The following is a 21,098-nucleotide window of genomic DNA, read 5'->3' on the forward strand; positions in this document are numbered from 1 at the left end:
CCACATTTAGAAATGGCATGAGGCCACATGCCATCTTGGGCCCTTGCAATTTCATGGCTAGCGTATTGTCATGTATGTTTTTACTTGCCTGCAGCTGTGTGTATATCAAGATGGCATAAGGCCTCATGCCAATTTTGTGAATGCAAAATTTCACGTGGGTGTCAATAGCATGTTTGAATAATAGCATGTGGCCTCATGCTATTGAGGTTGTTTGGTATGTTATGATTTAGGCCATTCTCCAATCATTTTTTGTATGGTCTTAACTTCTTTTCTGCACTTTCAGAATGGCCTTCAGGGTTGGGGAAAAGGTTTACATTTTGAATGGTGGGAAGAGAGTTGCAAAAGGGACCCTTGTGTCTATGGATCGGAACTTTGTTATACACTGTCAAAGGCTTGGGGAAGGCAATGCTGCTGTATCAGTAGAGACTGTCTTCGATGGGAATGTGGTCGCTATTGAACGAGGAGAGATGGTCATCGGGGTAAATGTTATTGTTGACTTGAAAAATCTTCAGAAGAAAGCAGATGTTGGGGACAGCGCAAGTGCGACGCATGTTCCCTCCGTGGATCTTAAGAACCGTGCTACATGGATTCAGGCGAAGGTGTTTCTAAACAACCCCGAGGGGGAGGTGGTAGCTGAGGGCTTAGCCACAGTTGTCGATCCAAGAGATGCGGTTGCTAATCAAGAATTGGGCTGGGATGATATTGGAGTTGCGATTTTAGAGGTTGTTGACACAGAAGAAAACAGTCTGACTATTGGAAGCATTGTGCAGTGGAAATTGAGGCACTTAGTGTTTGAGAATGTGAAGGATTCACAATCAAACACCACTACAACTGATGACAGAACATCTCTTCATGGGAAAAGAAAGTACACCTTCCTAAAGCGCAGCCAAAGGGATCTGAGCAACGAACCCAAAAGGCAGAAAATGGCGATGGAGGTTCGAATGGTCTTGACAGTTGCTTGTTGCAAGAGGAGGTGCTGTCAACATGCTGATTGGGATGCTATTGAAGAGGAGAGAGCAAGATACAAGACATTGTCCTGGAAGGCAGCTCGCAATTTTGTGTATGAGGCATTACGGTCATCTGTTGATGCTTCAGAACATCAGGTGGGGGGCATGGTCTTCCAGAGGGGTTTGGTCTGCATGAAGGCATGGAGAATCATTTATGGAGTCCCTCGAACCACATTCTACAGAATCAAAACTGAGTTCGAGGAACAAAGGGTTCAACAGGCAGTCCATGGGAACGACGGTACGCACAAAACCAGGGGTCATGTTGTATATGGAGAGGCAATCTTCAAGAGGTTTGTCGAGACATGTAGCGAGCAGCAACCACATAAAACCCGCCTCTTGGAAGATGGAACACGAGACACCCAACGAGTTCTCCCTTCCATGTATACCAAGGGGGCCATATTGGAAGATGTGAATCGGGAACTCCAGAGTAATGGCTACAGGAAGCTGAGCCAATCTAGATTTAGTAGATTGTGGAGCAACAGGTTCAGGGATGTGAGTATAGGAAAGTACTCCAGCTTTTCAAAGTGTGACGAGTGCACTGCTATCAAAATGGCTTTGTCAAAGAATTCTTGCAGCGCTCAAGAGCGAGAGACGTTGGTTAGAAGGCGGCTCGACCACAACATCGAGCAGAGAAGCTGCAGGACTGCATATTATCATAACAGGATTCTCTCCATGGAGAGACCTGACTCTTACCTCTGCATCATCCACAACAAAATGGACCAGAAAAAGACGTGCTTACCTCGACTCAATCCTGCCCCCAAGGCAATCTCTTCATCCATGCAGCTACCTGTGTCTCTGTTTGGCATAATCACTCATGGGCATGGTGCCCAGAACTATGGGAACTTCTTTGTACCTCTATGGGGTGGCGGGGGTGCAAACATGATGATTGCGTCCCTAGCAAAACACTTAAGGTCTCTGCAAAGTGCGCAGACTGAGCTGAACGGCCAGCCCTTGCATAAGGCCCTTGTCGATCAGGGTTCAGCTGGAGGAGGAGCAAAGGCTTGCAGTATCGCGTGGGGCCCCATGCCATCCCAGTGAATATGTTGGCCGTCAGATTGTAGGGTTATCACGTAAGGCCTCATGCCATTCCGACGAGGCTGGTCGCCCGGTGAATGCACAGCCTCATCCAAACGAAGCAGAATCTCAAGGAAGTTCTTGCGGCCGATGTGGCCTTCCACCCCATCTTCTGCTCCAAACAGACAATGCTGGCAGTGAGAACAAAAACATGTACGTCTTCGCGTACTTGGCGATGCTTGTTGCCAAAGGCATATTTGAAACGGTTACACTTGGCTTTCTTATGGTTGGGCACACTCATGAAGACGTTGATGCCATGTTCAATCACCTGGCAGAGTCCCTCCGGCGATCCAATGTCCTCACCCTCCCACAACTCTACGATGAATTCCAAAATTGCATCAAAGGCACTATTGAAGCTGCACTTCTGACAGAGGTTCTAGACTTTAAGGGGTTTGTAAGAGGCTACATCAGGGACGGATCCGAAACGCTGATTGGCCACTCCAAGCCTCTTCAGTTTTATTTCAGCATGTGTGACGGTGCTCCAGTGATGAGGTACAAGATGAGAGAATGGGACACAGTGTGGCTGCCAGTGGACGGCATTGAACTCTTCAAGAGAGATCCCATAACTGGGGAACCTATGATTCCTCAGGGTTCCCCACGGCCGATGCACCCGGATGGACTCAAAGACCAGGAAAGTATAGTGGCCGGGATTAGACAGCATATTGCCTTCTGGAAGAGGGGGTTGGTGTTTGGTGGAGAATCCTATTTTCAGAGGTGCAAGCCTTTGCTCGAATACTGGGAGAAGATTATATCTGCTATCCAAAATGGGCCGGTTGTATATGAAGAATTGGAAGAGTCCTTTTGGCCAGAACCCAGAGCACCAGATAGTAGCGGAACAATGTCCTCTGGAAATGCAGTGACAGATAACGATGTTGAGGATCACTATTGTGGGCCAAGGAACAAGAAGCCGGATTCAGCATTCAATCCAGTACAGGTCTGTAAAGGAATGGTTGTGCTTGTCAGACCAAGTAATAAAAAACAAATGATATGGGTGGGGCGCTGCATCACTGATGCAGAGGAGGACGCAGAAACTAAGTCCTTCAATGTAATTGTGGAGTGGTTCAAGCCAAGTTCCGGATATACGAAGGATTGCCTAGAAAAGAGATGGGTGCTGAATCCAAGGGATCCCAGCATGAGCATATCGGTGGATAATGTTGTGCATGCTTGGATGCGGAAGCAGAGTGCCACCATCACCTTGCCAGACCATGCAAGAGATGCAACAAGAGCATTCATAACCCGGGTTCAAGGTGAGATTCATTAATATTCCTTTACTAAGTTTCTAATGTATTTTATTTCAAGGTGAACAATCCGAATCTGAATCAGAGGAGGCGTGATGGCATGTGGCCTGAGATGATGTGACATATGCATTTACCAATCACACGTGCATAAATCTAATAATATGGCGTGTGGCCCATATTAATGGCACATAAACCCATATTGTGGGCTTACGTGCTTTATGTACCATCATTCCCTTGCAGCGTGTGTGTTGGTTTCCTTTTATAACACAACGAACTCCATATTTTAGGGTGAAGAGCGTTCTCATGGCAAGCACAAAATCTGTAAGTGAGGCAGAAAAGGAGACGGAGAAGGAGATAGGTGAAGATGTAGAATATATAAGTCTTTCAAACTCCCCGTACTATACTCCAGGTGATCATTTTTCTGAACAAACGGCAACATTAACAACTATCGAGAACGCCCCAGTAACGTCAGAGACAACAATCGAAAGCAAAACAACTGACCCGGAGAAGGATGATAGTACCGCTGAGAGTACCAAAAAGGAGGTGTCCACTAGCGCTTAGGCTTATAATGGCGTGTGCCCTCATGCCATTTACTTGATCACCAAATACCTTTTTCCCTTTGCACTAGTATATCTTAATACCGGTCTGAGAAATAGAATGGCATGTGCCCTCAGGCCTTTTACTAAATCACCTTTGAAAGAAATGCAAGCCTTTATGTCGTAAAAAAAAGGTACTAGAGAAATTCCTTAATAATATGAATGTTATTTAGTTTCATGAAAATACACTAAGGGTCAAATGAGTTAAATGACTTCTCCAGACTAGCAATGCCTCTTGCTACACCTTCACAATTAGATTCGTTAGAAAAAGATAACATTGAATAATATCTAAATGTTCTCACCATTAAGTTATATGTCTGGCTAATAGGAATGACGTTCATCTTGGAAAGCTCACCACACGCTCAATGAACAAAAAAATAGTGTGTGCGCGCATGCCATCGCTCTTCTTTAGCTTCAGATTCGGCTTGTTCACCTTGACAATGAGATTTATTATACAACCAGATGGACACAGTCTGGACATAAAGTCACCGCGCTAGTCACCATGCCCCAGATATGTCTAGCCCCTGAACAAAAAACATATAATTTCACATCATTTTCAAATACTTGAAAATTTGTACCTAGTCCCATTTTACTGAATAAATCCCACTTTAACGAAATAGAGCTTTAATGGATAATTGGCCTAAGAGACAACCATATTGGTCTTGGCAAAAATACCTGGACACAAGTAAGAAGTGTCATAAAGGTAGGCTCGTGGAGCTGATGGTGTGGAGACACCAAAGGTGCCAAGGCGTGCTGCCTTGAGGTCAAGTTGGTGGGTTCATGAGAACCCCTTCCAAAGGAATACCAAGGGAAATGGGAATAGCATAGCCTAAGCTGGAAGGCATGCGGTTAGAGTGTAGTGACCCAGATAATGATGGAGGTGTGGAAGCACTAGCAATAAATTGTAGGACTTGACAACTATGAGGCAGCTAAAAAGGTGCAAAATAATTCATAAACTGGTAAAAGGCAACTACCTAAGACTTCTTATTGGGATAAGGAAGTTCAATATACCCTTATAAGGGATAAATTGTTTATGTTGCGACATAATAAGTCCATGTCGAAAAGGGAATGCTCATTGTCAGAGAGGCCATCATTGGAACACCCAAACACTCTAGAACACCAAAAAGGGGTATTTGGTGTCATAAGGGCAATGGATAATGCCCAAGGGACAAAATCCCTAGCAAATGAAGGATAGGAGGTGCTATCCAAATGTCCAAGGTTATGGAAACAGGAGAAGTCCGTGTACCTAAATTGGACAAAGCCAAAGAGGGATTTTGGCAAGGCTAGTGATGGGCATATAAAGGCCCATAAGTAGCAACGGTGATCCTAGTGCGTGGGATTACAAGGTGAGTAAACCTAGATTGAGGAACCACTCCCTAGGCTGTCGGGTAAGTTCATCCTTATGAATATTTGCCAAGACATGGTAGAAAGTGCAAAGCTATCTTCCTAGTCTAGAGGAGAATAACCGAAGGAAATGTATAAGGCTAAAAGTCAAGTAGTATAGGGATAGAACTGAACTATAGGAATTGACAGGCATGACCAAGGGTGGTTATGCAAGTTGGGAGTGGAGAATCAAATGGGTGCTCAAGCATGTTGTTACTAGCGACCGGGATGCCATGGAGAGTCTAAAGCATGGGATTGTCCATGTTAGAATATATGGTAATTGGCAAGCTTGCGAAAGGAGAGGCCTTAGCAAGCCAAGGAACAGAGTTCCTTGAACGTTCCCTTAGGTAAATAAGTACCTAGTCAGCCAAGTGTAAATGGTTCATAGAGCGCGCGAAATCAGAGTGGTGCAGCAGAAGCGTGGTCTTGAAGCTTGTCATGAGACGAGGCTATCAAGATTGGGGAAGTAGTTCCCGAGTGTTTAAAGAGAGGGTTTTGAATGAAAGTTGATGGTTAAGGACTTTCACACTTATGCATGAACCATGTTACGATGGCTGAATGACTTGCTAAGTGAGATTGGCAAGTTGGGGGGAACAAATCCCCTAGTTGAAGGTGCTAACTTCAAAAGGGGTGGCCCATGGGGCCCAGCATGGAGGAGTCCATGCATGATCACAAACTTGTCAAGCGAGAAGACTTGGCAGTGTGGAGGAACTACGTTCCTAAGCTGTGATTTATAGCGTGCTTTAAATACATGTTGGTGCACCGGCATGGGGACTCACACCAGGCATCCTGTGCGATGCCATCTGTAGATACATATATGGAGGTTAGGTTCGAGTCCCAACCCTCTAGTGCTTGGGTTCGAGTCCCAAATCACTAGGGCGTGGTGATGGTTTGGAATATGAGGACACTCATTTTTCGGTGGTCATGGACTCTTAGTGAGGAGACTGGTTTGGGCACACTGCCAAGCGAGGGATGCCTCGGAGTCGTGATGCACGGTTAGATTGCTTAGTGTGGCTCGGCATATCTAACTTGAACACTTTGGTGCGAGTGGCACTAAGGACGTGGTGAATGAGATGGGGACACCCAGTCTCAATTGCTATGGACCCTTAGCTGGAAGGGCTGGCTTGGGTGCACCGCCAAATGTGGGGGATGCCCCCGGGGTCATAGTCAACAATTTAAAAGGGTAGTTCCTATTGGTAGACATATTAAGGGGTCAAGAGGATATCACTAGGTGATCTTGTGGCTAAACAAAGACAAGGTCTTTGTTTGGGTTAAGGAATATGATTCCCAGTTCAAAGTGTTGATTTGAACTATTGATAATGGTGTGACTTGGTCGAGGTGACCAAGTGAGAAGGACACCTAAAGGGAAATCAATTATGCCAATACGATGGTATAGTAAGTCCAAGAAAGTAGTCTCGGGGAGAGACCCATGGAAGGGTCGCAAAGTTGGGCCATGGACGAAGCCAGGAGCAAAAATTACTAAAGAGACCTACTAAGGGTGAGCACCCATTGGACTTAGCAAAGTAGAGCCTTTGCTATGGAACCAAAAGGATACCTCAAGAATGGAGGTAATGATCCTATGTTGCTCAGTGCAACAATCAATGGATAACAGCAAAAGACTAGTGGCCAAGTGTGGGCCATGGAGTTCATTGGAAGGAATCCAAATGGCAAAGTTAAGCATGGAACACTAGTGTGTTAGATGCTAACGGATTGTGAGAAAGGAAGTGTGCTTCCAAGGATGGATTCCCAAATGCGCCAAGTTAGCAAAAGTGAAAGTTCCAAAGGAGGGAACGGTGAAGTAGCCAAAGGATAGGGCCGTGGATAGCTCTAGCACAACTTACAATGGCTGGAATTTAGTGCCAAAAGTGGCATAAAATAGAAAGGAGGATGATGGCGCCCTCAAGTGGGGAGCTTCCTAGGATGGGAAGTGAAGTTGCACAATATGTGCAGTGAAAGGTGTCAAAGACACCAAAGAAATTGACTTCAAGAAGTCAAAATTAAAAAAGTTCCAAGGTGAATTGGTTAATGCCGTATACTAATATTAGCATAGTGGGATTTTGGTAGCCGTTAAATTGGTTTCAATTTTGTCAATAGAAGTTGGGACTACTCGAGAATGAATAGTGGAATTGAGTTAGAGAAGGTGTCTCTAAAGGGTTTAGTGAAAACTGAACCAATAAAAGGGAGCAAACCACCCTAGGTGGCCGAATGAGTCTCTATGTTGGAGAGACTATGCCCCTTAGAGGATGGACAAGGCATGGTGAGCCTTCGGGGTCAAACCATAGACAAATATTGGCTGGGTGCCAAAGATGGAAATGGTAATACTTGCGGGTGTTACTTTATAAAAGGGTTTACCGTTCGATGAGGACATCGAACTTCATCTATGGGTGGTGGAGTTATGAGACACAAATCCCTAAGCCCCAAAGTGGAGCCGAAAGGGTGCCACGTGGTAGTGGCCGAAGCAAAAGCTAAACAAGCGTAACACGTTTGGACTAAAAGGCTCCGACTTGAAAGGTTGAGAGCAGGAGTGGAACTCCCAACGGAGTGCTCAAGGAACGAGCATGAAGCAAGCAATAAGCGAGGCTCCAAAAAGGGACCCAAAAAGACCAACACATGACACGTGGAAGTATCCGAGATGGAGTCCGAGATGTACTTGAGTTGGAGTCCGAGGTGGAGTCCGAGATGGAGTCCGAGATGGACCCGAGTTGGAGTCCGAGGTGGAGTCCGAGATGGACCGAGATGGAGTCCGAGATGGACACGAGCTGGAGTCCGAGGTGGAGTCCCAGATGGACCGAGATGGAGTCTAAGATGGAGTTCGAGATGGAGTCCGAGATGGACCCAAGATGGAGTTCGAGATGGACCCAAGATGGAGTCCGAGATGGAGTCTGAGACGGAGTCCGAGATGGAGTCCGAGATGGACCCGAGATGGAATCCGAGATGGAGTCCGAGAAGGACCCGAGATGGAGTCCGAAGTCAAGACCGAGACCGGGACCGAGACCGAGGCCGAGACCAAGACTGAGACCGAGGCCGAGACCGAGACTGAGACCGAGGCCGAGGCCGAGTCCGAGTCCGAGCCCGAGCCCGAGCCCGAGCCCGAGTCCGAGTCCAAGTCTGAGTCCGAGTCCGAGTCCGAGTCCGAGTCTGAGAGGGTGAAAGCCCAAAGCATTTGTCTCCCAGACCCTGGGGGGTTTGGTGAGCTCCAAAAGTATAGTAAGGGGGAGGACTGCAATGGAGCCAATTTGGCCAGGAAAGGCCAGTTTGGCCCAGGAAGGCCAGACCCAGTGTTGGGTGATGAACTGACCACTAGGAAGTCCAAGACTAGAGTGAATACGGACTAACAGGCAGGGTAGCTTGGTGAAGTGTGCAAGAGCCGGCTCTAGTTCCCCCGGGAGATCGATTGGCCGATGCTCCCAGTTCAAGTGTGGGTGGCACTACCTACTTGGATACCTGGTGTGGCTCAACGGAACCTCGCTCTAAGCCCATGGCTAGAGCACCCAAAGGCGGAAGGTGGGGAGAGTACCCACGAAGCTTGTGTAAGGCCATGGTGTTCCGAAATGTTGTCCCAAAGGCCCAAACTATGGAAAGGAAGAGGAGTAGTCCTCTGGTGTAGTGACCAAGGATATAGTCGTGCGGTGAGGAAGTCCCAGAGGACCGTAGGACTTAGTGGTTGGGCCTGTGGGCCATGATCCAGTGGCAGTGTTGGCAAACACGGCCAAGGACAGAAAGGGACTTAGTGGGGACCAAAAAAGAGATATTGGGGAAGGCTATTCCCCATGTCTGCGGGCATCCTAAGGATGCTAAAGAGTGGATCTGGGATGACCACTCATAGACGGATAGCTCAGTCTTGGAGAGACGGGATTGCAATACAGGTGGTGTTGGACCACCGATGTGACCAAGGTGATTGGGCATGGCTTAGCGTAACAGGCTGGTATGTTGGTGGTGCCTTGGGGTGTCGGTCATGGAATCGGACACATGGAGCACTAGGACCAAGTGCAAAGGTTGAGTGGCATGGATGCTATTCTCGGGGCTAGCATGCCCTAAGTCCTGAGTGGGACTTATGGAGGTTGTGAATGAGACTCCTCCAAGTGGTCGAAGGTGTGGTTAAGTGACTAAAGTAGAATGGAAAAATTTAATCACTTACATTTCTTTGGTATGACTAGAGTTTTTTGACAATTTGTGAAAGTATTTTAAGAGATAGTAACTCCCTTGATCAATCTTCAATAGCACACATCAAAATATGCTACTATTAATAGTTAGGATGAGAAGTGTCAAGTGGCCTTTTAGCATTTAAAGTAGTGGTTTGTTTCTGCTCTTGTATTAAAGATTTTTTATCTTAAAAAGCCTCTTGCGGTCGAGACAGATGTAAATGACATTTCTATTGGGGCTGTTTTGCTTATATATGAGCCACAAGTTTGATGCCACACAACAGAATTAGCTTATTCGAGACAAAGAGTTGTATATTATAATTGTTGTTGTGAAGGAATGGTGACATTATTTGTATGGATCTGACTTCCATATGGATTTAGACCATCAGTCTCTCTAGTATTTCAATTGTTCATCAGATCTTCGAGACTACCTTGCTTGTTAGCAAAGGTTCATGTAGGAAATATTTATTAAAATCCAGTACAAGCATGGAGGTGACAATAAGGTGGTTAATGCATTATTTAGGATGCTAAATTCTATCTCGTTTGTGAAGCTATCTAATGATCTCTTGGATAGGCTTAAGGAGTTTGTTAACTTTGATTCCTTTAATTATTGATATTCACGCAAAGGTTTTATTGAGGGACACCTTTACAAATTTGAAGGGTGACAAGTTTGCGTCATTTGAGATACAAGATGGAATCCTAGTGAAAAAAGGATGTGTGGTGGTTTCTTGTATTGACAAACTCATCAACCTGATTTTGGTTGAATGCCATGATGTGCCAAGTGTTAAGCATCTGGGGGTATTGAGAATGTATATATTCATTTTTTTTAGCCTTGGATGAAGTCAGATGTTGAGAAGTATATATATGGTTCTTTGATCTATCAAGCAATCAAAGTTGATCATCATAAGCTCATTAATCTCTATCATCCTTTATATGTACCTAACAATTGCTCACAATAACACTTATCAATTAGTTATTGGCATGTCTCCATTAAAGTTAATATATAGCTATGAGCCTAAGTTTTCTGTAAGTTTGAGTTTGGCTTTAGTTTAGGTACCTTATGTTTTGGAGGATATGCAAGATAAATTTGAGTTGGCAAGATCGAGATAAAAGATTGGCTAATGAATATTGTTTATCATCATGAGTAAAACTTTAGTGATAGGGTTTTCTTAAAACTGTCAGATGTACAATAATCTTTGAAAGGAGGTGGCAATACTAAGTTATCTCTACAGTATTGTGGGTTATTAATAATTTTCTAAAGTGAAAGCAAGTTCCCCCATATGTTGTATTTGCCAGCTAATTTCAAGATTCATCCAACATTCTATGTGAACAAGCTTAAAATGTGTTTGCACTCTAATGATATTATGCATTAGTCCATCATCCAAGTCCTAGAGATTGATGTTGAGAAGGCTAGTTTAGTTTAGGGTTTAGGGTAACTGTACTATTATATGATTTGACATTCTCTTGTTTCCATAATTGCATTGTTATATATAAAAACCACATTATTTTCTTTCTTTTATGGCCATTTGTCATAATGTTCGTGTTGCCATTTGCACATCTTTTCTTCATGGCTGTATTACTTTGGACTTCTTTAACTTCTCAAGCTGCCATTCATGGCTGGGTCATGAGATATAAAAAATATTCAAAGAATATTCTATAGCATGTGGGATTTAAAGTCATAGTGCCTTAAGAGTCTAGGGTTTGCTCCTTGTTCTTTTTATGCATCCTGGTGAAGCATTCCCAGTTGTCTAATGAATCAATATCAGACCTTTGACTTATTTTTGTGTCACAATTACATTTTGTTCTTTTGCCTTGTCATTCAAGCTTTTCAGTGATTCTTCCTATTTTTTATCATTCTCCATTTACATCTCTTGTGCTCATATTGCCGAAGCACCACTGCATACAACACATAATAAATTATTTATTTTATGCTAAGATCACAACTTAATAATATTTAAAATGATTTCACAAGTTCCAAGTCTCTTGCCTAGAAAGAACATATCACCAAATTGTATTTGTGGATAACTATGAAGTATAGGATCATAACTTTACATTTGTATGTTTAGGCTAGTGATAAGTTGGATCCATTCTTATGGCTAGTTTCAAATCATCCATCACTTATTGGCAACTTAATATATGTATCATATTGCTCTAGGTAAACCTTCTTCTCTTTAAAATATATAGAGCTTTGTTTTTCTTCTCTTTGCAGTGAAGAAAGTAGCTAGCAAGATTTTCAATTTTTTTGTTCTTATTGCCACCTCTGTAACTGTAAGTGGTCATTAAGATCAGTCCACCAGATTATGAACGTATATGTATATCACAAATGTATAGTATATACTCATTCTTCCTATAGCCACCCATTAAAACGGACTTTTGAGAGCATGTTTATTTCAGTTTCTTCAGAACAAAAGTTTGTCAGCACAGAAACCAGCCATCCTCGTGTTTCTGCTCCGCCTCTATAGATTCCATGGATCGTGTCACACTCTCGGGCCTCAAGTGACTATGGAGCACCAAGTCACACTCGAGCGTCTCGCAACCAGACTGCAGTTCGCGTCCAGGTCTGTGTTTGATCTTCCACACCTCCACACACACTTCCCCATCCCAGCTGCCAGTCCCTCCTGTTCCAGCCACCCCAGCTTGCGTCGTTCACGATCAGCAGCCGCCCTCTGCAGGGCACCGGCTTGAATGTCTTTAAAGAAGACTCGGCGCCGTGAAGCCGCCAACAGGACCACGAGTCATCTACCAGGCGGTAGCAAAGCACCCGCATCGACATCCTCCGGTCGAGTAAATACCACACACCGCCGCAACCTTTCTCCCACGCACAATCTCGCACTGGATTAAAAGAGTATCTGTGCCCAAGGTGGAAACTGCTTCTCTCGGTCCATGAGTCGGTTACGGAATCGTAGATCCAGGGCCACCGCCACCGAAACAAGACAAGCTTGAAGCGGCCAGGCGCGCATGGATCAGCCATCAAAACTAAGCTTGTGTCTCTGTCACTCTCGATCGTGCCCTTCTTGTAGGGAGCATGGACTTCGGGAGAGCGGCTTGCCAACCAGGTAGCTGGGGTAGGAAAAGCAGAACAAGATTGGCCCATGATGAGGAGGAGCATCACAGCGCTCGAGATTGTGGCCGGGATGCAGCCTTTGAGCGGGAGCAGCGAGAACTTGGTCTTCCCGGCCGACGATTCGCGCGTGATCGCCAACCTGGGCGTTCGGAGCCACCATATTACATTCGAGGGGTCGCCAAGACAAAAAGCCACAGTGGTGGTGACATGGTCGCGGTGACTGGCTAGAAAGATCTGGGCTGCTCAGCCTGGAACTCCAGGTCCTCGACACCATCCTGGCGTTCATGAGCGATGACGCGGCAGCCGGAGAAGAATGTCGTCCTCGAGGAATGGCGGGAGGAGGCCATCAAACAGTAAAGCAGCTTGGAGCTCATCTTCCCGATGGTGGCAACAACACCACGGCCTTCGTCTCCCTGGAGTACTTGCCAGGGTCAGGATATGGCTCGAACATGCCCAAGGCTTCCAGGCAATCCACATCCTCTGAGCTAAAGTCACAGGCTTCAAGGGTTTCAGGTATACCCAAGCAACCCACATCCTCTGAGTCAAAGTCATCGCCAACCTGTTGCTCGTGCGACTGCTCCATGTCTTAACCTTCTTCCTCTCTATAACCTTCCGGCCCTAACCCAGGAACGAAGCTCGCTATATTTGCTCTGAATCCATTCAAATCAACTCGTGGGAGGATGGCAATCGCAGGGAAGCGAAGAGCTCACAGTCCTGGCACTATGTTCTTGCTTGGGCAGGCGATCAAGGTCTTCTCGATCTTTTCGAACATTCTCTTAAGATTCTTGTACGAAGAAATTGATTCTCTCTCGAAGACAATGGTGAGCGGTTTGGGTATCTTGAAGAGGCAAGTTTTTTATTTTACGAAAATGCCGCAGCGCAACGAGGTCGCTTGCATGCCACAGCCGCTGCGAGGATTTCATCGCTTGCCGGGGATTCTTCGATGTTATGCGAACCTCGGATCTATTCGCTACGAATTCGACTAGCGAAGGAGCTCTGGCTTTGCTCGGGGTCGAGACATGCATCACGCCACCGATGGCTGGAGGACGGCGAGGAGCTTATAAGAAGATCGAATACAGGAGTAAGAACTTCTCTTTCCAAGCCTCTCGAGGAGCACACAACGATTAGAACTTCCACAAACCTTGGAAGTAAAGAAGCTAGATCTAAGATCATTTCTCCAGATAGCAGCATGGTTCTCCAAGCGAGATAGCAGCGAGGATCCAAATCCTCCTGGAAAACTTACATCACAACGACCCAAACATTGATCCAATGGACAGCTTAATAGATATCTAGGCGGGAATGTAAGAATATTTTAGGGCTCTTCTATGGAAGGAATCGTCAGTACCAGCAGTGGCGGTGGCGATGGCGGTGCGTCTGCTACGCTCTTGGTGCGCCATCTCCCTGCGCTTCCTCCACAGACTCTCAAGAGCTTGTTCACGCACTATGGAGCTCTGGATCTTCGACTCTGTCAAGCTGGGAGGTATGTAGCTCCCTATACTCTTGAGTAAGAGCTCAGTGCCCATCTCACACGCTCACAGGCTAAAGAACTGCGCGTTTCTCGATTTCCCTGACGATGCCTCGGCAGCCAGAGCACAATCGCAGCTCCATCGGTATTCTTTTCCTTGAGAATTTTTGTGCGTGGTCATTTAGATAATTGTTTCGTGCAGGGTGCGTTTTCTTGGCAAGACTCTCACGGCCGAGAAATCTCGTGCTCCAGGTGAAGACGATGCCGCCAAGATTTCGAGCAAAGCTTTTCGAAAATCACCCGATAAGAGCTTTCTTCCGCGATCGCATTCGTCTGCAAATCCAGTAACCGGCTCATTCGTGCGTGAACCAATTGCACCATCTCTTGGCGTCGACTATCCTTTTCCACCTCACCTAGAGTACGTCTGTGTATCTCTTCCCAATCTAACTCCTTTTTTTTATTTTCTTATATGTTTCAGATATGCTTATCCTCCACCGGATGACAACATCTTAAGCAACATTTCTAGTGCTCTGATCGCTGTTCCAAGTTTTTACACACAGGTGTGTGGTTTTTCCTTCTCTTTATTTTGAACTTCGATTCGGTTTGGCCATGACGTCTTTGCATGTGTCGTGAAGGAAGGTGCTACACCTGATGAATAAGATGAACTTGCCGGCTCCATTCCGTCCAGCGGTCCCTAAGCCACCGCTTCCGTGCGCCGCTGGTGCTCAGGAGCGTCCTCTAGATCTCGCGAGTGACGAGTCGGAGCTGGAATCTTCAGAAGAAGAGGTACTCACTTGACTCGAGAAATTCATGTATTGATGAACGATTGCCTTCCAGGACAATGAAGAAGGTAGAAAGAAGAAAAGAAGACGAAAGGAAGTGATTCTGGGTCCAGCAACAGCAAAGGATGCTTCTCATGAGGCTGCAGGTGTGAAGCCAGTCACGGATCCCTCTAAAGCCGTGACATCGATCAAGAAGAAACAGCCTGTTATTCAGGTTTGCTACTTAACTCTGATCTCCTCAGCTAGACATGGTATTTGCAGATCAAAATTCCTCCCAAAGTGGAAGAGAAAACCAAAGTAGAAGAAAAGCACGAAGAAGTCAGCCAAGATAAGAGATTTGCAACTAGGGAGGAGCTAGAGAAAGGAAAGCTCTCACTTGGAGAAGTTGCCAGCCATCCCGTGTTTAAGGTGAGATGTTTCTTTCGTTATGTTATTTCACGTGTTCTTGTCATTTTCAGAACTACTCGCGTGGAACTCCTTCCCCTGTTCTGTATATAAAAAATCTCGAAAAGGAAGTCGTTCTTGAAGATCTCCACTACGTTTTCGGTAAGAAACCCGCAGATTTTTAATTTGTTCCTTTCTGACATCGATTTTGCAGGTGCTTTCTTTCCAAGTTATGAAGAGGCACAAGCTGGACTGAATGTGAAATTGATGCAAGTAAGAAACTTTCTCAAGGATTTGCTCTATGTACTCATTGGATTCGCAAATCTAACAGGAAGGTCGCATGAAAGGCCAAGCGTTTGTGCGATTTCCCTCTGCAGAGATTGCGGGAGATGCTCTGGTAAGTGGTCGAGCTCGTTTTTCTTTTGCTATCAACACTGTTAACTTGAACTGACAATTTCATTGCCAGGCTGGTGTTCATTCGTTTGTGCTGAAAGGCAAACCGATGGTTATACAATACGGTCGAAACAAGTAAGACTTCGCTTGCTACATTGAAAGCTCAAACTTCGCAGAAGATGTTCCTGAGAAGAAGGTAGCAGTCGCTGCTTCCGGCATGGTCATCCAGCACCACGTCTGCGACTCTAATTGCTCGCTCCAGATCGCGATAGATCCCACACGCCGCTAGAACAGTCTTGCAAGCCACCTCGTCCGGCGCAAAAGGCATGCTCGCCAGCAAGTCCTCGGCTTCGTCCAAGCGTCCCGACCGCGCGAGAAGATCCAGGAGACAACAGTAGTGCTCCTTTCCGGGACTCAAGCTATAGTCACGCTGCATGGATTGGAAGTAGACCCATCCGCGCCTCAACAATCCTCCGTGCGAGCACCCCGTGAGAACGTTGACGAAAGAGATCTCGTCCGGGATCTCTCCCTGGAGCTCCATCGCTCGAAACATCTCCGTGGACTTCTGGCCGTGTCCGTTCCAAGCGTATCCGGCGACGATGCTTGTCCAGGATACGAGGTTTCTGACGGGCATGTCGTCGAACAGCGCCTTTGCTTCGTCGAGCCTCGCGTTTTGGCTGTAGGCCGTGACGATCGACGTCCAGGAGATGACATTCTTCTCGGGTATCCGGTCGAAAGTTTCTCTCGACTCTCGGAGGAGTCCGTTCCTGGCGAATCCTTGCACCATTGCGTTCATGGTGACGGCGTTCCAGCTCGGGATCTTGTGGAACGTTTCGCGAGCTTTGTCGAGGCTCCAGTGCTGAGAGGCAGCCACCACCATAGCCGTCCAGGAGAAGACGTTCCTCACGGGCATGGTGTCAAACGTTTTCTTGCAGCGATCAAAATCCTCACTTTGGGCATAGCCTACCACCATGCACGTCCACGAAACAACGTTTCTTCCCGGGATTCTTTCGAACGCCAGCTTTGCGTCGTCCAAAGCGCTGGAATCGACGTAAGCTTGCAGCAAGACCGTCCACGAGAATATGTCCCTCAGAGGCATGTCATCGAACGCTCGCTTAGCTTCGTCAAGATACCCGTTCTGGGCATACGCCGTCATGAGCAGGGACCACGTATACTTGTTCTTGTGCTGCAAACCAGCAAACACCCGGTAAGCATCGCTCAAACTCCCACACTTTCCGTAAGTTTCGATCAGGAGATTGCTGAGGTACCTGAATTCTTCGCCGTGAGTGATCCTGCGTTTCAAGAGAGCTTGGTCGATGCGCTGGGCCTGGAAGAGGTTTCTGGAAGCGCCACAGGCTCGAATCAACGAGGCCAAGTTGTCCGAATCGACGATTTCAAAGTTGTCTCGAATCAAACTCCGGAGGTGTCGCATGCTCTAACCGTCATCTACACTTTTCTTCGATCGCATCATCGTCGACTACTTCGCATGAAACTGTAAGCTTCTGTTCTGCAAAAGCTGCTAGGAACATTCCTCTTTTCGTACTTCCTATACACTACTCTTGCTTCAACTCGCAATTCCATTGTCAGCCTGCTCGTTCGTTTGTGCTGAAACGCAAAGCGATGGTTACACAAAAATGATCGGAAGAAAGTTTGCCACTCACTTGTTTTGGTGGCAGCGGCAGCGGCAGCAGCAGCAGCAGCAATTCTAGCTCGAGCGCGCTCCAAAGCTTTCAATCGATTGGCTTCCATTCGGGCCATCTTCTGACCGTAGTCTGGATCATCCTTGCTCACAGGATTGGAGATTGGGATGGGGGTGTAGTTCTGGTTATCCTGGACTGGAGCTTCTTGGCTTGGAATGTCCGGCTCAGGGAGATCCTCTACACAAAAAGAGGACGTTTCTAGCAAACAGAAAAAAAATTAAAAAAACAAAAAACACACCTTTGAGACAATCCTTGGGATCATCAACTCCCTTGAAAAATTTCGTCCGGCATTCTTTGAGACGTTTCTTCGAGAAAAAGAAGAGACTTCGATAAAAAACTGGAGGAAGAACTGATTTGCATACCTTGACACGCCTGAGTCTTCCAACCTTGGCCACTTCACGCGCGAAGCGTTTGAAAGAGAGACTGGGAAAGAAATTGCTGTGCCAGTGCCGATAGGCTCGCAGAAGATTATGCAAATCCCGGCCCTGAGAAATTCCATGGGAAAAAGAAAGACAAAGAAGAATGGAAGAACCCACCTCGTGCCCTCGCCCCTTGATGGGAAACCTGTGCGGAATGTGCTCCAAGACATAGCCAAGACCTTCGTTGGAGAAAAGAAGCTCGGGTGTGAGCTTTCGCTTCCTCCGCCGCCCAGATTTGGGGGGCGGCACGCTAGAAATCGGCGGGGGCGGTGGCGGCGGCAGGCCAGGCTTTGGATCGAACGTGCAATCGCGAGACCAGTGGCCGGTTCGCCCACACTTGTAGCATCCCGTTGGCGCACCGATCATTGTGCCCCCAAATTTTGCTAGGCTAGGGTTCTTCAGGGAAGAAAATGGCGGGAAACGAACAAAAAATAAAAACTGAAATTACAAGTATAAAATTGGAATAAAAAGTGGGAAGGGGCATTCCGAGAATTGAACTCGGGACCTCTCGCACCCTAAGCGAGAATCATACCACTAGACCAAATGCCCAATTGCAAGATTCCTTACCACGCAAAGAACATGTTCACCAGATTCATATAACCTAAATATCAAAACCCTGGGGGAGGGTTTTAGGACAAGAAATGCTGCTCCGGCGCGGGATCCAGGCGATGCGAGCAAGGATCGCTCCGGGCGCGCGATGGAGCAGCAACAGCAGCAGCAGCTCCAGCGCGGTGCCGGAAGATAGCGATTGGTGGATGGTTGAGGGAGAGTTGCTGAGCGTCCAGGAGATTCGCACCGTCAAGAAAAAAGGGGAAGACGACGCAGCTCCATCTCCAGGCCAGCAGCGGTATACCAGGGTCAATCACCTCTCCACATTCCGGATTGATCCACAGAAAGAGGTAATCGCGTCGATTCCATTCTCCTCCTCACAGATTTCTCGCCAGGACAGGACCAGCGCCTCTACTGGAAGGCCTACATGAACGTCTACGAGAAGGCGAGGGATGAATGGGAGAAAGTGGTGTGGGACGAGCCAAACGTTGTTCGCCGAGTGGAGGACTACTTCTTTGACGAGCCTCTGGCCAAGAAGAGGAAGAAGCCCAAGAGCGGGCAACTTGAGAGGTAAGAAACAAAGTGAGCATCGTTTGTTCTTCGCTTCTCATGTGGTCTTCTTTCGCATTGGTCCAGGAAACCATTCTCCATGGAAGAAATCCAGGTTTGTTCTTTTTTGCAATTAACTTTGATATGATCGTGATCGTGATCGCGTGATCGTGTTTTGCAGGCCGCCATCAGAGAAAACGTTCGTCATCCCACCTCGGATAAGAAGATCGAATACAGGAGTAAGAACATCTTTTTCTTTTTATTTTGTTCTTGCGTCTCTCAAACTCGAGCGTTGTTTCAGCTGCGGAGGATACCAAATGGCCGTTTTAGCGAGAGGAAAGACGAAGCTTTTTGGATTGAATTCATTTCCAAGTATCAAAGTGGCGAACCAGTTAATGATCCATCACTACAAAAATGTCCAGACCAGAGTAAATTACATCCTCGAGGCAACTCTCTCAGTGCTGCCCACCGCTTCCAGAGTATCCACACCGCCTCTTATTGACATGGGACTAATGCTCGCCCCTCTGCTGATCAAGTCGTGATCCAGGAAGATCACCACCACGGTTATGTCGTCGTGAAAATGCCTCCGGATCCCTCTGTCGATCTTCTTCAGGTCTGAGTATCGCATTTCACGCTTTCTGGCCGCCTCCTGTAACGCGGCTTTGATCAGTCGTCTCGCGATTCCCTGCTTGCAGCAAAACAGTGCTCGTCACTAGCTAGGACAATCTTAGCGAACAACTTACCGAGCGAGGATGGTTTTGGACAATGTCCACGGCCTCCTGGTTGCTCAGATGTTCCCACAGCCCGTCGGACGCGAAGATCAGGAAACGATCCATGGACTGGACGACGTGGACATTCACCGATGGCTCCGCGGTCAGCACGGGCCGACGCAGAGGCTCGCTGAGGCGGAGGCGAGGATTCAAAGGCTCCCGGTTATACTCTTGCTTCTTGAGGTAGAAGTCGCCGATGGATCTCGACACCTGCAAATCCACTTCCACTGGTTGGCAGGGAACAGGGAAGAAAAAACGAGCTTGAAGACTTGAGAGATAGTACCTGGATGATTCCCTTGACTCGCCAAACTCCGTGCTTGAGCATGACGATCTGAGGGTCATCGGGGTGCATGGACTTGAGCTCGTGTCGTATGGCCTCGGAGCTTGCATTGTGTTCCACGGAAAGCTGGCCAGCGCCCACCTCCGCGTGGCTGCTTCTACTGCGCGACGTTCCAATCACTGCTCGAGAGTCGCCAACGTTGGCAACGTAGAGCATTCCTCCCCACAGAACTCCCACCAGGCAGCACGTCCCAACGCCGGCGGTCTGCGGCTTCACGTCCCACAAGCCCGCGACATGGTTTAGAAATCCTTCCTCGGTCGCCAAAAATGCCTTCCGCAACACGTCGATGGACATGACCCCTTGTTGGTCTCGGACAATCTCTGCAAGAAGAAAAAAGAAGAAAAAAAGCACACGGATCTGTGAGTACGATGGAAACGAGCTTAAGTTACTGCTAAGCGAGATGAGAAAAGCAAACCAAGAGAGAAGAAGCATCGATCGCGATCACTTACTCTGGAAGTTCTTGAAGAGATGCTCGTTGACGTAGCGCGCGGCCTCAGGACCTCCGTGACCATCATAAACTCCGATAAAAGTTCCGTAAGGCCCCGTCTCGATCTGGCTCTGGTCCTCGAGCAGCGCGTTTGCCTGCACCACTGCGATGGAAAACTCCCCAAACGCATGCTGCCCCAAATCCCGGTACCATAGAAGCGCGTCATTGCGATCAGTCATTGACGAACTTCCATGAGTATAGCGCTCCACTGGGTGCCAGCATGCCGCCACAGTCTTGGCTAACCACGCCAGCATGCCTCATCTCATCGCCGCTCCTCATTCATTCTTCTTCGTCTTCCCTTTTCCTCCTCCTCTACTTGGCAAATCGCCCCATCACACCATCTGATCCCCCAAAAGCCGTGCGCGATCACGCCGCCCGAGCTTGCCGGACAAGGAATTCGGATAATCCGCGCCTAGGCCGCTCGCTCTACACCAAAACCCCAGCTCAAGAAATTTCGACTCACCGGGCCTGGCAGATCCGCGCCGCGCTAGATCTGCGCGGGGCGAGGATTCAATTCCCTGGCGTCGCCGCTGCACGCCGCCGCGCAAAGCGCTGGATCGCCGCGAGCTCGCGCGATGTCGACGCGATATCTCGATCGGACGACCTGTTGTTCTCTTCTAGCCTAGAACCTGGGAGGAGGAAACCCTGGCCGGCCTGGCGCCGCTCGCTCACTGCTTAGTAGGCTTTGCTCGCGGTCGCCATAGCCAACAACAAGCAATCAAAACAAACAATAAAAGAATTTCTACACAGCCGTCA

General features: G+C 47.4%; 5 protein-coding genes and 1 non-coding gene across 6 annotated transcripts; 2 read left to right on the forward strand and 4 right to left on the reverse strand.

Annotated features, from left to right (window-relative positions):
• Nucleotides 1–13,829: 13,829 nt before the first annotated feature.
• Nucleotides 13,830–15,683, forward strand: LOC112341919 (U11/U12 small nuclear ribonucleoprotein 65 kDa protein-like). The gene is made up of 11 exons (XM_024662934.1): nt 13,830–13,984; nt 14,043–14,114; nt 14,172–14,387; nt 14,448–14,529; nt 14,609–14,755; nt 14,807–14,965; nt 15,013–15,159; nt 15,210–15,297; nt 15,350–15,408; nt 15,467–15,532; nt 15,602–15,683. The coding sequence occupies exons 1-11, from the start codon at nt 13,830–13,832 to the stop codon at nt 15,665–15,667; spliced, it is 1,257 nt and encodes a 418-aa protein (XP_024518702.1). The 3' UTR covers nt 15,668–15,683.
• Nucleotides 15,573–16,875, reverse strand: LOC9630292 (pentatricopeptide repeat-containing protein At4g02750). Its single transcript, XM_024662954.1, has 2 exons — nt 16,797–16,875; nt 15,573–16,714 (listed from the first exon to the last, which is right to left on the reverse strand). The coding sequence occupies exon 2, from the start codon at nt 16,682–16,684 to the stop codon at nt 15,692–15,694; it is 993 nt and encodes a 330-aa protein (XP_024518722.1). The 5' UTR covers nt 16,685–16,714; nt 16,797–16,875; the 3' UTR covers nt 15,573–15,691.
• A 110-nt stretch (nt 16,876–16,985) lies between these two features.
• On the reverse strand, nt 16,986–18,015 carry LOC9630293 (TIMELESS-interacting protein). Its single transcript, XM_002989146.2, has 5 exons — nt 17,765–18,015; nt 17,591–17,713; nt 17,467–17,533; nt 17,190–17,405; nt 16,986–17,133 (listed from the first exon to the last, which is right to left on the reverse strand). The coding sequence occupies exons 1-5, from the start codon at nt 18,011–18,013 to the stop codon at nt 17,093–17,095; spliced, it is 696 nt and encodes a 231-aa protein (XP_002989192.1). The 5' UTR covers nt 18,014–18,015; the 3' UTR covers nt 16,986–17,092.
• A 109-nt stretch (nt 18,016–18,124) lies between these two features.
• Nucleotides 18,125–18,196, reverse strand: TRNAP-AGG. Its single transcript has one exon. It is a non-coding gene; the product is annotated as a tRNA-Pro (tRNA).
• An 83-nt stretch (nt 18,197–18,279) lies between these two features.
• Nucleotides 18,280–19,227, forward strand: LOC9630294. Its single transcript, XM_002989107.2, has 5 exons — nt 18,280–18,546; nt 18,597–18,766; nt 18,833–18,860; nt 18,927–18,984; nt 19,047–19,227. The coding sequence occupies exons 1-5, from the start codon at nt 18,289–18,291 to the stop codon at nt 19,073–19,075; spliced, it is 543 nt and encodes a 180-aa protein (XP_002989153.1). The 5' UTR covers nt 18,280–18,288; the 3' UTR covers nt 19,076–19,227.
• Nucleotides 19,086–21,081, reverse strand: LOC9630314 (probable protein phosphatase 2C 46). Its single transcript, XM_002989147.2, has 4 exons — nt 20,305–21,081; nt 19,799–20,175; nt 19,489–19,725; nt 19,086–19,430 (listed from the first exon to the last, which is right to left on the reverse strand). Exons 1-4 carry the CDS (start codon nt 20,594–20,596, stop codon nt 19,179–19,181), a joined length of 1,158 nt encoding a protein of 385 aa, XP_002989193.1. The 5' UTR covers nt 20,597–21,081; the 3' UTR covers nt 19,086–19,178.
• Between the last annotated feature and the right edge of the window lie 17 nt (nt 21,082–21,098).

Source organism: Selaginella moellendorffii, unplaced genomic scaffold (genome assembly GCF_000143415.4).
Source record: "Selaginella moellendorffii unplaced genomic scaffold, v1.0 SELMOscaffold_94, whole genome shotgun sequence".
NCBI lineage: Eukaryota > Viridiplantae > Streptophyta > Lycopodiopsida > Selaginellales > Selaginellaceae > Selaginella > Selaginella moellendorffii.

Bases quoted from the DNA above. Each gene is read 5' to 3' on its own strand.
- LOC9630314 (XM_002989147.2), bottom strand. From the start codon at position 20,596: ATGCTGGCGTGGTTAGCCAAGACTGTGGCGGCATGCTGGCACCCAGTG. The intron at 20,176-20,304 runs GTAAGTGATCGC...TTCTTCTTGCAG, and splicing joins TCTCTTCAAGAACTTCCAGA to AGATTGTCCGAGACCAACAA. The intron at 19,431-19,488 runs GTAAGTTGTTCG...TGCTGCAAGCAG, and splicing joins TCCAAAACCATCCTCGCTCG to GGAATCGCGAGACGACTGAT.
- LOC9630294 (XM_002989107.2), top strand. From the start codon at position 18,289: ATGCTGCTCCGGCGCGGGATCCAGGCGATGCGAGCAAGGATCGCTCCG. The intron at 18,861-18,926 runs GTTTGTTCTTTT...CGTGTTTTGCAG, and splicing joins TCTCCATGGAAGAAATCCAG to GCCGCCATCAGAGAAAACGT. The intron at 18,985-19,046 runs GTAAGAACATCT...GCGTTGTTTCAG, and splicing joins TAAGAAGATCGAATACAGGA to CTGCGGAGGATACCAAATGG.
- LOC112341919 (XM_024662934.1), top strand. From the start codon at position 13,830: ATGGAAGGAATCGTCAGTACCAGCAGTGGCGGTGGCGATGGCGGTGCG. The intron at 14,966-15,012 runs GTTTGCTACTTA...TGGTATTTGCAG, and splicing joins AGAAACAGCCTGTTATTCAG to ATCAAAATTCCTCCCAAAGT. The intron at 15,298-15,349 runs GTAAGAAACCCG...TCGATTTTGCAG, and splicing joins AGATCTCCACTACGTTTTCG to GTGCTTTCTTTCCAAGTTAT.
- LOC9630292 (XM_024662954.1), bottom strand. From the start codon at position 16,684: ATGACGGCGTATGCCCAGAACGGGTATCTTGACGAAGCTAAGCGAGCG.
- LOC9630293 (XM_002989146.2), bottom strand. From the start codon at position 18,013: ATGATCGGTGCGCCAACGGGATGCTACAAGTGTGGGCGAACCGGCCAC. The intron at 17,534-17,590 runs GTATGCAAATCA...TTTTTCTCGAAG, and splicing joins GAAGACTCAGGCGTGTCAAG to AAACGTCTCAAAGAATGCCG. The intron at 17,134-17,189 runs GTGAGTGGCAAA...TTTGCGTTTCAG, and splicing joins TGCCGCTGCCACCAAAACAA to CACAAACGAACGAGCAGGCT.